The sequence below is a fragment of the Oenanthe melanoleuca genome, chromosome 5, assembly GCF_029582105.1.
Source record: "Oenanthe melanoleuca isolate GR-GAL-2019-014 chromosome 5, OMel1.0, whole genome shotgun sequence".
Taxonomy (NCBI): domain Eukaryota; kingdom Metazoa; phylum Chordata; class Aves; order Passeriformes; family Muscicapidae; genus Oenanthe; species Oenanthe melanoleuca.
This window is the reverse complement of record NC_079339.1, coordinates 11,859,561-11,874,579: the sequence shown is the minus strand read 5'-3', so window position 1 is coordinate 11,874,579 and position 15,019 is coordinate 11,859,561. Positions and strand designations below refer to the sequence as shown.

General features: G+C 43.3%; 1 protein-coding gene across 4 annotated transcripts in view; it reads right to left on the bottom strand.

Moving 5' to 3' along the window:
• The window catches only part of LMO1 (LIM domain only 1), a 60,346-nt gene that overhangs the window by 9,542 nt on the left and 35,785 nt on the right, over positions 1-15,019 (bottom strand). For all 4 annotated transcript variants that reach the window (XM_056493690.1, XM_056493687.1, XM_056493688.1 and 1 more), the window contains one exon: positions 7,177-7,390. In XM_056493690.1, the coding sequence (XP_056349665.1) occupies positions 7,177-7,390 (214 nt within the window). The remainder of the gene's footprint in view (positions 1-7,176; positions 7,391-15,019) is intronic.

Genomic DNA, 15,019 nt, shown 5'->3' with positions numbered 1-15,019 from the left:
ACAGCACCCTGCAGGGCATTTTTGTTTTTTTGGGGGGGGGAAGAATGGTAAAGGGTTCTTACTGTAGGAAAAACAGTAAGAAACTTCTCGTGAGAAGGTTAAGTTTAGCACCTTTAAACAGATTTTTTGTTCAACCAAGATATTCAGGGGGGCTAAACTGAGAACCTGTTTGCCTATTTCTGTATCCACTAGGAACAACAATCTGGTTTAGTCATTGCCTACAAGGAGAGAGTCCCCATTTCTTCTCGCCCCCTCGAGCCTGGTGTCTGACTAGATAGCAGCTTGCAATCAAAAAAGTAGGAGAAAAATCTTCCCTCCAGAGAAAGTGCAAAAATTTTGGAGTGGTTGACTTCATAGGAGGCAAAAAAAGAGGAAGCAGGACAGGCACATAAAAATAATGAATGGTACAGAAAGGAAAGGTTAGCAGTGTCAATGGGATTTTTTTAAACACAAGAACAAAACAAGTTCAAAATTCAAACAGCTGAGTGGAGACTGATAATTCCCCCTCACCCAAAAAAAGGTTCTGTTAACACTGAAAGATAAGAATTATGAACTGAAGGAGGACTAAAACTAACCTACAGATAAATATATACATTTGTAGATATTATGTACAACTGCATATTTTTCTACATATTTATGTATCCAGATTATCTGGATATCCAAGTTTTAGAAGAGCTATGGAACTCCATGCCCATATCCTCCCCAGCCAGAAGGTGAAACAGGTTTTCCCATACACCTTCCCTATCTACCTGCTGCTCTTTATTTCTTAGTTTCATCAGGGCCTGTAGAACAAGACTTGCTTTATGTACCTGAAATCTATCCTCATGAAAAGAAACTGTTTTACCCCTACCTTTTGAAACAAATCAACAACTGGTTTTTCAGTGAGGGTGGCTCTTAAATATTGCAATTAGAATTTTTCCTGTCTCTGGATATTAGAAATAGGCTGAGCTACAAGTGTGATTTGACTGGAGTATTGAATGTACCAATAAATGCAGGGAAAGCTTGAATATTACTTAAAAAGATAAAAAGAATAAGCTTAAAAGCATCTTCAGACAACTTAGCTGTAATTAGCCTTTGTGTAATATCAGAGAAAGCCTCAGTGATAGGAAATCCAGCACAGTAAATACATATTAGCTGGTGCACCCTCGTATCCAGAACACTGCTGTCAGTGCTGCAATGGGAAGTCATGTCAGCTGAAGGAAAGGAAATGCATTTTGATATTAATGAAGTTGGTCAAGCTGTCCTCTCATGAAGCCTTCTAGTTCAATCCCAAAGAATTTACATCTTGCATGCCAAAGGGTTTGGCATTCAAGGACAGCACAGCAGGGGGAGTTGAGCCAGTACAAAACAGCCCCTGGCCAAGTGACCGCACTGGTTCAGAGATTACTGGGCCTGAACTTCAAGGTTGCTCAAGGGAGTCTGTTTTCACTTGAAGGACACATCTGAATGTTCACTTATTTTCACTCCTTTGGCCTCTCCCTCCATATTTTCAGTGGGTATTTACAGAGGGGTTGGGAGCATGAGCAGGTAGGAGAAGGCCAAGCCTATCCCAGCCTTTCCCATGGTATAACTGGAACTGCTGACCTTAAACCCATCCCTGCTCTGGCACTGCTGAACACAAGTGTATCAACATCCTCTTAGGAGAGTTTAAACACAGCAGTCAGAAAACTGCAAAGCTGGAAGTGCTAGAGGCATGCTGGTCTAAGACAGCCAGGCAGAATTAGTCCCCATTAGCTTTCCTCCTCAGTGAGAAGTTGTGGAGATAAAAAAAAGAAAAAGGGCAGAAAGCAAACAAACAAACCAAGTATGGGCACAGGCTGTGAGAAAGTCCTGGACCAGCTATAAAAAATCTGTACTTTAACATCACAAAGCACAGCAATGTTGCCAAGACACATTGTATTTTGAGCCTAATTAATCCTCCTTAATCTGTACAGACACCAAGTGTAGAAGTGAGGGTGTCCTATGCAGCATGCAAGATGTTCCCTATTGCAGGCAAAAGCAGCACTTCAGCTTGGTGACATTTTTAGGCTTGGAGCAGACACCATTTGTTCAGTCACACTGCATTTACACCTCTCCTTCCCACACTAAACATGGCCCTTGAAAATCCAGCAGGGCATGCTCTTGGTGCATACATGCACACTGTGCTTCTCCAGAGGGAAAAAATATCCCAAATTCTCTCCTTCCTGCTTCAGAGGTGCTGCAGCTTCTGCAGGTTAAAGCCACATTCCGGGCATTAGTGGTGTCCTGGGGAGATTAACTGAAATTCTGCCTGTTGGGGCACACACATCCCAGTTCCCAAAGGCTTGTTCTCACACAGCCAGCCATGGTTTAGTGGTTTGGCTCAGGGCTGCTGTCACTGACTTGGGGAAGGCCACCAGCAGGGAATTTGTCTGCATCCTGCTGTGCCACCAGAGCAGGGCACCCATGTTTGTGCTCTTATCCCACAAGAAAATTAAACCCTGCATATTTGCCAGATATAGAATACTTCACCTGAAGGGCTCCTAGAAGTGATTCACTGACAGAATGGATGCCTGGGGGGGTTTGGAGCAGAGCAAAAACCCCAGGACTCAGCCTCTAAGTCGTTTGAAGCAGGACCTGCCAAAGGTGGAGTTCAAGCCTCGGTGATACAGACAATGCTGAGGGGTGACAGGGGATGGCAGTCCTGCCAGAAAGTCCCTGTCCCTCAGGTGGGATGCAGAGGGCTGCTCTGCACCAACACCAGGTGCAGAGTGATGCCATGCTGAGTTTGCAGCCCTGATCCAAACATGTGGGAAAGTGGGTGAAAAGAACTGCCATGAGACCCACTGAGAACAGCACCAGGGTTTCCCAGAAAGCCCTTCCCTTTTACTGATTCACCATCATTTTCAAATGCAGGTTTTGAGCCTTCTTTGGAGTCTAATTAAGGCCCCAATCAGTTTACAGGATGAAAAACTTTCCCAACACCAGCATATCAAACACGCAGAAGCAACAGTTCTGCTCCTCTCAAAGCAAGCCCGACTCGCCTTTGCTCGTGTGAGGGCACCATGCTGAGTAAAAAGGAAAAATCACGTTCTTCATCAGCACTTCACAGTGAAATTTAAGTTGTCAGCTCCTCACGGGAAATCCTGATGCAACACCCAGCCCGTCCCTGTGAAGCGGAGCTCGGTGAAATGTTTAATTACGCCTCGGAACAAACACACATCGCTGCGTGGGGGCTGCGAGGAGCCATCTGAGCCTGCATGCTAAGCTGCTCTGTCCCAGAAGCAGCTCCTTCAATAGCATTTGCTTATCAAAAATAATTAGAGGTAGGAATGCTGGAAGTGCGATTATGAAACAAATGGTAAATCTATTTGCTGAGATGAAATGTATTGGAAGATACATCGAGACACAGCTGGAGACTGAGGTGATACCACAAGGATAACAACTCGAGATCCAATTTCATCTTTCATGATTAAAAAATGAGCAAGAAAGTGTTTTATGAAAAGTGAAGGTTAACAAATGCTCCTTCACAAGCAATGACGACAGTTTATCTTTTGAAACAAATGATCAGGCTGCGGTCTGCTCGCAGCTCCTGGAACACGTTGGGAAGATTTCTGCTGCAAACCCACCGAGGGTCAGCACACAGGGCTGGCAGCCCACCGTGCTCCCAGTGCCTGGGAAAAGCCAGCTCCAAAGGAACGCTGCCACAGCAGGGAAGGGGCTGGCACTGCTCCTGTCATGACCCCAATCCCTGCAGTGGCCGTGGCTCAGCCCCTGGGAGGGGGGCACAGGAGCTGCACATTGGCAACAAAATACTCCAGGAGCCCTCTGACTGAATTCCTCTGACTGTTCTCCAGGTAAAGTGCTCCCTTTATGGTGCAACTACAGTGTGAAGTGTGAAAATTTATTTTTAGGAATGAGTTCTGCTAAAATTTGACTAGTAGACCAAACACTGTGAGATGTTTAACAAGGAAGAAAAAATGTGGATAGGGACTCTAAAACTTCTAACGTGAAAAAATTATTTAATGATGGAAATGGTTAATTCTCCAAGAAGAAAAATTCAAATTACCAGAATGGAATAGACAGTAAAGAAGATTGTGATGGCAACTTTAGCTCCTTCTATTAATAGAACTAATAGTTAAAATTGAGAGACACAAAAATATTATGTGTAGAAGCCAACACAACAGGTTTTAAAGCAAAAAAATTGCTTTATGCTTCTATAAATATGGGACTCCGTAGCAATGCCCTTATTCCTATCCTGGGAGCCTGAAAGGGTTCCTTAGCATCAGGGGAACAGACCCCAGGAGTTCAGCAGAACCCCTCAAGAAACCCCAGTATAAACTAATTTACTTATTTGTGAGAATACAATAGCTGTAAAACTGCCTAAACAGCTGAAGGCTAATTAACAATGCTGTCACAGAATTAATGTTATTCCTTCCTAGCTGAACTAGGAAATTCAGTCAAATTTCCCAAGATATGGCAATTCTACTGTTCTTCCCAACAAAAAACAGTCAAAGCTCTAACACCCTAAATTCAGATAAAGGGAAAAAATATGCAATGTAAAGGCCACATAACTCTTCACAGTTTAACCATGTGGTACAAATAGCAACAGACCTCCCCCTGGGCAGGCCAGGAACTATCCCAACCTTACAAAGGGAGACAGAGGTGCTACAAGACACCTTTCAGGCACAAAGTTTGTTGTAGACCAGGTTTGTCTGGTGCTGTGGCAGAAGCTGCATGGCCATGGTCAAACACAAGTCCCAACTGTTGCCCTCCATGGTTCTTGTCATGAATTGCCCTCTCTTCACAAAGCTGGGACATGGGCCATTCCTGAAGTCTGCAATGCCTGGCTTCTTTTCCATCTCCAGCACAGGATCCTGGTGTGCCCCAGAAAATTCACATCATCTAGGGGCCAGTAGGAAAATTTCAGATCAGGCTTTTCTACCTCGAAGCAGCATTCTCGGGATAAACCAAGGAAAGAAAGAAAGTGCTCTACAACTCCAGTGTTAAAAAGGTCCTTCTAAACCTAACAGCATCAATACTGCTGTCCTTTGGCACTTTAACATGTCTGGTTTGATGCCACACATTATTTTTGTTATGAAACTAGAATAAACCAAAATCAATACGGTGCTTATTAAATGGACAAAGCATGGGGTAGCTCACAGGTCTCAAAAAGCAAATGTAAATTGGAAACACTGTCCAGCTCAGTATTTCTAGCAGGGCTCTGCAACACATAGAAGAAGAAAGCTGAATTAAAAAAAAAAAAAATCACAAACACAACACTTTTTCAAGACCAGAAATGACAAAGTCAAGTGATAAATAATGGAGGATGACAGATGGAGAGACCGGATCACTTGGCAAGCTGGGTGCAAACAAGATAAAGAAAAGATAATGTATAAACAAGATAAAGTACAAATAAATACTTCAGAAAATAATGCAGCTGTTCTGCCTGAAAAGAAAACTATTCCTGGAAGTAGCTCTCCTGAGAGATTTTGGGGGTCCTTGTGATAGTATCTAGCACGACCCAATTGTGATACTGTAATGAAAGGCTTCCACAGAAAGGGAAGATCAAGAACTGAAATCTTCTTTACTGACACATCAGAATTATGTCCACAACACAGAAAGAGTATAGCTGAGCTGAAGAAGAACCAAAATGCTAATTTGGGGCGGGGGGGGGGGGAAATCTCTGTGTTGAATTTGAACTTTCTGGAGCTCATTTTTTTTAGCTTAGCACAGACAGGATTAAGAATGGTTCCAGAGCAAGTGACTTATGACATTAGTAAATACTCAAATTTAAGGAAGGTACAAAGATTATTTAATTATAGTGAAGATAGTTAACTCTTTCCTCTTCACAGCCTTTCCATTTTTCCAAAGGCTGCTTATCTTTTCTTCTCCACCTCAGTGTTCACCCTTACCCAAGCTCCTCCTTTCTCACTTAGATTTTGGGGGCACACCCTACCTAACCAGATGTGGAGCTGCAAGTGCTGCCCGTGTGGCGGAATTTCAGCTAGGATGCCCTGAAGAGTTTCAGCCCTAAAACCCTCCCATGGGCAGGATTCTCCCATGCACTGCTGGGCTGAAGGGCAAGGTGACAGCTCCCACATGGCAGCTGATAGACTCAGCCCTTCTGTCTGGCTCAGCACTTAATCTCTTGTCTTTAGAAGGAGAAACTTGTTTGCTCAAGTTTACCAGGAAAATATTTACTGAAGATTTTCAGAAATGCCTTTTACATTGAAACACACGAAGCATCTGAGCACTGACACTAATCTAGGCAGCCCCTGAATCTGCAAGGTTAGAAGGCATTTTACCTCCCTATCTTACAACAGCCTGTTGGGTTTGTTTTGCTTCAGATGTTTTGCTGGTTGAGCTTGCCTGGGAAATGCTATCAGTGCTTGAGGAAAAATAAAAGAAAACATACACGTTAGCTGGAGATCAAGTACATTCTTCCAAAGGAAAAACAAAGCAAAACTCAGAGTGTTTTGCAGTGTGACCCTCATAATAATGTTTGCATTAGGTCTGCTGTCTTATTAATATTCATTTATGTTTGCATAAAGTATTTTGCACAAAACCCCCATACACACTAGGCAAAAAATCCCACGTGTTGTTATGTATTGCAGACACACACTGACAGAATGGTTCTAACTCTGAGCTAGTGATGGTCTCTGCTGATTTCCTCAGACAGAAACATTTTTTGAAGTTGATCTGTAATTTTTTATTTTTGCTCTGTTTAGTTAGGGAAGAGACAAGACCCCCTTGGGAGGAAACTTACTCAAGACTAGAAGTCTGTCTAAAAGCTATGACTGAAAAAGAAAAGATAAAGGTTTGGTCAGGTCTCAGTTAATCTGTAGTAGCATAGCATCAGAGATATGCAAGGAGAATTAAGAGTTTTTCCTAATTTACTCAGCAAGCAGAGTTTGTTCTTGTTGGTTAATAATAATAATAATAATAATAATAATAATAATAATAATAATAATAATAATAATAATAAAGTCATGACCTCTGTCTTGTATCTTCACCTAAAACCAGGATTTCACCTCCCAGACTACAAAATATGCTAAGTGCAAATTAAAAGCTCTGCTTAGAGAGTGGAAGAAACTCCAGCCTTTTGGGCAGGGCTGGCCAGGCACAAGCAGATGTTTTCACATTTTTAGGAAGCCAGACAGCCGGCAGCACGCCGAGAGGCTTCGGGAAGAGCCCGCAGTACGTCCCTCTATTTACCTCAGGTAATCTCTGCGGCAGAGAATGAGATTTGCTTTTGTGTAAAGAGTTGATCCAACCTCTCCAAGACGACAGTCACAGCAGGCACACTTTAGACAGTCTTCATGCCAATACTTATCCAGAGCCTTCAGCAGGTAGCGGTCCTTGATCTTGCGGTTGCAGCCGGCGCAGCCCTTCTGCTTCCCTTTGGGTTGTACGGAGAGCATGGGCACACCTGCAAGGCAAGCACAGCACTTCCTTCAGAGCACATCCCAACAGCAGCTCGGGGAGCCTGTGGGCAGAGCTGGGAGCAAGCCCTGCTGCTGCTGCCATTGGAAGGAGCTGGCAGTCAAAGGAGCCCTAACTTCACCTGCTGTCGCGGGCTAAGAGGGAGTGAGATACTTGCAGCTCTTTTTTCCTAAGGGTAGGACTGACACAACGCACCAGATTCTTTCTAACCAACATCTTGTAGCAGAATAAAGTGGCTGAAATGTCAACATTTATTTTTTCCCCTCATTACCCGTACCTCTGTGCTGTTAATCACCTGCCACAGGCAATTAAAAAGAGCTGGAGGGCCATCACTGTATGCACACCCCTGGTGCAGCGTCGTGGCTGAATCGAGTTTGATGGGGAAGGGTATAAAAAGATGTAGTATGCCACTGTTTCTCCTATCTTGTGAATCCTGGGGTGACAGAGGCCTGACTGAAAGCCAGAGCAGGCCAGAGGCTGCTCCAAAATAAATTTGATTCCAAAGTCCTTGAGGATTGCTGAGAATAACCCCATCAGTGCCCCTCCACCATGAATGAAGCCACATTCCTCAAGCAAAAAGCAGATCTTTCCTCCTCATCTTGTATCCCTGGAGAAGGTAGCAAAAAACCAGGAGTTTCATCCTTCCTGGGAACCCCTGCTGGGACTGCAAAGCAGGGACAAGATAGCTGGGTATGAGGTGGTGACAGCATGGTCAGCTCAGGAGGCTGGGGGACACTTGTTGTGGTCACCTTCCCCTCAGGCTGTCTCCAGCTTTTTACTTTTCTCCAAGCAGCCACTGCCTGCCATGGTGAGCACTGTTCACCCTGCTCAGTTTAAGAGCCAGGCAGGAAAGGACTTTATGGAATCAATAGGCAAGGTGGAAAAATAAATAAGGATTGTACTGTGGGTGAGGAACAGGACAGGAAATGATGAAAATAGAAATTAACTCACTGAGATGCCAGAATTCCATTTGCTCGAGAGCCTTGATTCAATTTGTTATGATTTTTATTTTTACTGGTGTCAGTCACTAAAAATGGCAATGCTGGGCCTGTAACAAGCACATTGTGAGCTTAACCAGTGCAGAGATGATGAGAAGGGACACTGGCACAGCAGCAGGTGTCACTGGTTATATACTCTTACACAAAGTTAAGCCACTCTTTCTGTAGGAAGTGCTGGATGTCCCAGAAAGCAGCAGCTTGATAATAGAATTATTAACAGTCCCTTAACCAGAGAGGACCGAGCCAGTGCCACTGCAGTAAGTGACATTTGCTGCTTTCCTTAAAAGCCAGGGTGAGCTGAGAGTGGCTAATGCTCAGCACATGTAAACCCACCACTCCCACAGTAATAATTGCTTTGTCAGAGCCCCGAGCAGACGACAATAGCACTTAAGACACCTCCACACAAACAGCGAGGTATTGATCCATCTGTAATCAAAATGGTCTCAGCAGCACAGAGACAGGCCAAGTAACATTCAAAAACCCTAAAGGCTTAAAGAACCCTCCTCCCCTCTGCTGCAGCATGCTCAAAACCAGCTTGCCAAGTCTCTACAAGCAAACTTTTGACACCAGTGAGAAATCTGCAATAATTAAGTGAAAACCTGAATCTGTATTACACTGCCATGTATGCAACCTGTAACACTCCCAAGAGAAATTCTACATACAAAGCCACAGAGAAACACACACACATTTGGAAAGAAGGACAAGACAGGGGAGCATCAGAAGTGGATTATACTGCAAGTGCCAGAGGTCAGACTGCAGAATTCTCATGTGCCTGGTGAGAGTTTCTTACAAGAACGAGGGAAGTGGCCCTGTGGTTCTAGACACCTTTGTTTGGTTTTTTAAATCCCAAATACATTTCAATAGCAAAAAGAAGCTTCAATTTTGGAGTAATTCCCATGTTCTTCCCAACTCCACTCCAGGAGAACTGCACATTTTGAGAAGAGTTTGCCTTGTTGTGAGGCAGAGAAGGGCGAGCACATGAATTTGCATTTGCAAGCTGTGTAAGATCAGTACCAGTGATGAAAGAAAATAGTTCGCACCTATGAAAACTAGGACCTAGATGTGAGAATTATGTTTTTAGATAGGAGCCCCAGACACCAGCAAGTCATTATTCACCCCCAAAACAGGCTCTCTAAATGTGTAGCCTTAGAGGCAGAGGAGTATTTCTCACAGGAGGGGTGTCATCATACAATTCTTTTGCAAGGTTTGTGTAGGTAACACGAGGATCCTGCATCAGGAAAGACACAGATTCCACATAACCAGCACAGCTTAAACTCAAGAGAGCTGCTGCATGGGTGGGGTTTGAGATCAGCTCTATGGTTCAGAAATACAAGATCCTCAGCTAGATGGGACTTCCCAAAGCCTCACTTTTGAAAGCAGTGCCCTTTCAGAGGTGCAGCTGCCCTCAACCAGAGAGAGGGTGCCGATGCAGCAGCAGCATCAAGCAGCAGGGCAGCTTGCAGGGGTGAAACCCTGGCTGGACCATTAGGAGAGGCTGGCTTGATCATTCAGGGCAGGTTAGGAGGGTCTCCTGTGGGAAGCTGGCCTGGATGGCTGAGGGCTGACTGCAGGGGCAGTTCTTGCTCCATCTGTGGCCTGGCAGCCCTCGCTCTCCGCAGCCATGTGAGCTCCTTGCTATTGCAGCAGCACCACTGTCTCATGAGAGGCTTCTGCAAGTGAGGGGAATGTAGCACTTTGATTTGCTCCTAATAACTAGCAAAGGAACAGATACAGATATATTTTTAAGCAGTACCTTAAGCAAGGAAAAAAGCTATGTATTTGGTCAGTGTTCAGCAGGGGGCTTTCTAATGAAAAAAGGTACCATTTCAGAGATCATATGATGTTCAAAGCTGCTATTCCCACTCAGATAATAACGAGCAAGGTCAGCCTCTGCTGGTCAGGTTCAGTGTTTTGAAATTACATTTTGGGCTGTGAGGTTTCCCTCTGACATCCCAACCAACCGGTCTGCACGGAGCACACAAGCCACTACAGAAAGTTGCAGCTGCAATTAGCTGGTGAGTTGACACAGCAGGCAAGGCGTGAAACAAAATTTCAAAAACTGCCAAACTTGATCAGCAAGGGTTCCTCGAGCACTTGCCATGTCATTTCCAAGCAACAAGAGAGAAGCATCTTGGAAGCTTAACCCTTTTCACGGTCAGAGGCTAGCACAGAGAGAACACAATCAACACCAAACCCTGCCTTCAACCCCCTGCCTCCCCCTCCCATCAGACCTGAAGCAGCCTGGGCTCTGCAGGCAGAAACCACCTGGAGAACTGCTCTTTTTGGTAATTTCCCCACTGCAAAACTGGGATGCTGCTTCATTTCTCTATGTCCATTTTCCCCCAGTACTTGCCTAAAAATGCCAAAATACCAAGTTCAATTTGATAAAGGGCATGTGACGTCTAACTGGTGCTGTCAAGAAACAGGGGGGGGTCACCTTTGACAAATTCCACATGTGCTCTGTGGACGAGGATAAGAAAATGAGAAGTAGTGTTGCAGAAGTAGAAAAATTAACAGCTGGATGCTCACATATTTACATACATGACATAAGGGAACACTGATTATTGCCAAATTCTGAAAGTACCATCAAGTTGCTCTCTCCTCTCCTGTTGCTAGACATCCAGTGCTCTCTTTTCTTAGAAACAGTAGATGAATCCTTTCTATTTCTGGCTACCTACACTCCCTTCTTTGCCCTTTACAACTTAATAGACTTGCTGCTGGTAAATACAAAACTAAACCCGCTCTGAGTGCTCAGAGCTCCAATACACATTAAAAAATTATAGACACCACCTCTGGACATACTGAAATTTATGTGTGTGTCTAAAGAGGCTGTTATTGTAGTGAGTAATCCAAACTTTACCACTATTCACAGCCGGACAAACAAGCTTTAATCAGCCTGTATCTGCTCAGTTGGAGTCTTTCTGTAAAGCGATTCAGCTGGCTTTATAACACAAGTGTCCACTAAGTACACCTCTAAATTTTTCTAAGCCATTTTACTGATATTTCTATTCACATGGCAATCAGCTGCAGTTCCTCTAAGGGCACTGCTCATAAAGCCTCCTTTCCAAGAGAGCCTGGGAACTTTTCATAAATGGCAGACCTTTTAAATAACAGTTATCTGCACTGGTCCTACGGCGCACGGCTCCGCAGCGCTCTGGTCTGCAGCAGAGCTAGAGGTCCCCTCTGAAAGCAGGCAAGTTCACCACCTAATTTCTCTAATGCAACTCTAAAGGTTAATTGGTCTGAAAGAGTAATGGGGGACTGCTAGCTAATGATATATGCCTCAAGGCTTTGCAGCTTGCCTGTATTTTATACAGTCGAGTCCAGAGCATAAAACACAGGTGATGCCACCAGGACTTTTCAGACCCCCCTCCACTCCAGCTTTGCCCCCTCAGCCCTCATGTGTGGGGAGAAGGCAGCAGGAGCTGAAGGCAGCTCTGTTCCACCTGCATTTCACACCTTATTAGAGGGGGCTCACAGAAGTGCTGCACTCCTCATTACCACTGCGGAGAACTAAAAACAACCCTAATGAGCAGAGCCAGCGCGTACAGTACGGGCTGGGAGGAGGGATGTCCTCCCACTCTCCCCAAGGAATCCGGCCAAAATCTTCAATTTGCCACTTATGACAGCTAATTAGTTATTCTATTCAAAATCTTTGCTTTAAATAAAAGAACTAATTATACACAAAGGTCAGTCCCCCACCTCCTGTGAAGCACACATAATTGGCTTATTTCCCCAACATTGTGTGTATGTTTTACACAATGCTTTCAGGCAGATGGCTTTAACTCTTTCCCTCAGCAAGTTTTTGGTGTTGGCTTTTTTGTTGTTGTTGTGGCTTTTATTTGTTTGTTTGTGTCTGTTTTGGTGGTTTTTTTTTTCTGGTTGCTGTTATTTTGTTTGTCTTTTTTTAAAACCTCAAAACTTTTCCGCAGAGTAAAAGCTTGCTCAACAACAAAGCAAATAACTATTCACACACACATACAATACTTCCACTATCCAAAAGTTTTGTGACAATTGCTCCCTGTAGTGCAGCACCTTGCACAACACAGCACTGGAATTATGGTTTTATTCTCCAGCACAAAATCTTCCTTGAGCAGTGCCTTCAGACACTGCTACCACATTTTTGAACCTTCTTCTGCCAAACACGACAGTTATTGCAGGTTTACATTGCACTTATGATTTTTAAAAATTATTATTTATATTATTTTTAAATTTTGCTTTTCTAAAAAAAAATTATTTAAGTGGTTATTATAAGGATGCAGCATTCCAGAGCTAAGAGCAATTCTGGTTAAAAGACCAGGGGTTTGGCAGTCAGGCAATTGAGCCTAGGTTTCAGAGTTCCACTTGAGGGAAAAAATGTTTATTTCTAGCATCAACACCCTTTAAATGAACTGACCTCCTTTTGCCTGCTAACAAAACCCCCAGCATTTGGCTGCAAAAGATGAAAAAGTAACTGAAGAGTAGGAGTAATCTTATTAACTCCTGTCTCATCACAATAAATAGGCTGCAGTCTTATGTCTTTTATCAGAGGATCTGATATCATTTAAAAGCATTAGAGCCCTGCATCACCCATTTAAGTAAATGCAGACAGTCATTGCCAAAAAGATGCAGTGAATTTCATTCCCTTAAAAAGAAACTCACTTTGTGTTCCCAGTATTGTATTACTCACCTTCTATGAATATTGCACCCTGTGAAACAAGTCAGACCTTGCACTCCTGCTGAATGGAGAGTGTGCTGTCTCGGGCATCTCCACCAAGAATTTCACAGGAAGAATTATGGCCAGCAAGGTGAAACTCATCATGTCATCTGTATATCCAATTAAAACGTTCCATTTGGAACACCAAGTACTTGCAACTAAATGCTTATGAGTAAGCCTTAGACCATTCATCAAAATTATTCAATGGGAAACCACAACCTTTTATTCATTTCCAGTTTCATGCTGCAAAATGCAGCTGGTGAATTTTACAGTGGCTTTAGCAATTCATTTCTTCTTTAGCAACTCTTTCTTCTGAATCATTACTGAACAAATTTCCCAAGTATGGAAAAAAAGTAATTGGAAAGGGCAGTTAATAGAAGAAACAACATTTTGATCACCACTTCTATTTTAACTATTCTAGTCCTCTGCCCAATAACACAGCAACTTTTTTTTTTGTCCAATGCTTCATGACAAGCTGTAGAGAAATATATTTCAGAGTCTAGTGTCTCCTGGCAGTTTCAGCTGCCTAAAAGTGACCCAAAGCTTCATGAATGGCTTAAAACCCTCTTCAATCTCACATACAGAGACCCTGTTTTCAAGCCATTTGCTCAGAGAGACCAACATATCCAAAATAATTGTTGGCATCATTTGAATCTGTATCAACACAGGTCCTGATTCAGAACATGAGGATTAGGGTTAGAATCCTGACTTTCATTTTCCCCATAAGTTTTGAGCCTTCCAGCACCTGCTTTTAGCCTCTCTCAATTACAGAGTTTCTCCTACCAGAAGCCAACCTGTAGCTATAAAGAAACACATGGCAACAGGACTAAACACAAACCATAATAATTGTTGCTGCAAGACAGTTTCTATAAATCATTTCAGGAAGCAATGTTTTCCCTGTGCTCATAAATGTGTTTGTTTGAGCTTTAATTTTTCGCAATTGGCGTGTGTCCAAAAGTTTATTCTTAGCATATCCAGTGTTTCAGTACAATCCATTTTTACTGTTTGAAGCCCTGGAAGCAGTACAAAGACATGCAGATTTCTTCTACTTTCAACCTAATCCGAGAACATTCTGATCAAGTTTTCTCCATTAGTCACAATTTAGCATACTGCAGCCTGGCAAAGGTCCTGATTTCAGGTGGCCAGCTCCCTCCTTCAGTGTCCAGCAGTATAAGAATGAGAAAAAACTATTATTAGGGATGACTGGCCTGAAATTCATCCCATATCCCTCAGTATTCCATCAATTTGCAGGTGACCATTGAAAAGACACCAACCTCAAAAGTTGTTTATCTAGTGGGTTTGGGTGTCAGAGCAAAGTAGTGGAAGAAGAGTCTCTGAGTCAAATGGTCACAAAGATGAGAACTCATCCCTCACTTTTCAGCTCTTTTAAGAATAACCAGTGTACCAAAATTAAATACAAGGTGGGGTTTGTTTCCCTGCCCTTGTCCAACAGGCGAGAAAATCACATGGAAAAACCTTCTATCAAGTAAAATATCCCAAAGAGTGTTCAAGAAGTAAAAACTCCTCAGTTATTTCCCAGCTCATATGTGATGCTACCTCCCAGTTAAAATGGTCTGTTTTACATACCAAGGTTTCGAGACACGAGCAAAGATGTGCAGTGCAGCAGTGCTCAGGTTTAGCAGTGAAACATTAACAGCACCTTGACAGGTCTGGCATGCTATATGTGTGAATATTTTAAGGAGAACAGAACTATATCATTGCACAATCATCATCATCTTTTCTTCTGCCTCTTTGCAGACACACACAATGTCAACCTAAGCTTTCGGCAACCTTAATAGAATCTCAGTGCCCACTGCCAAATGGCCATTTGATGTTCTGCTCTGTGTACACTGATGAAGCAATCTGTCACAGCCCTTAATGCAGGCAATGATGACTATCCAATCTAAAGCTTTCACAAGCT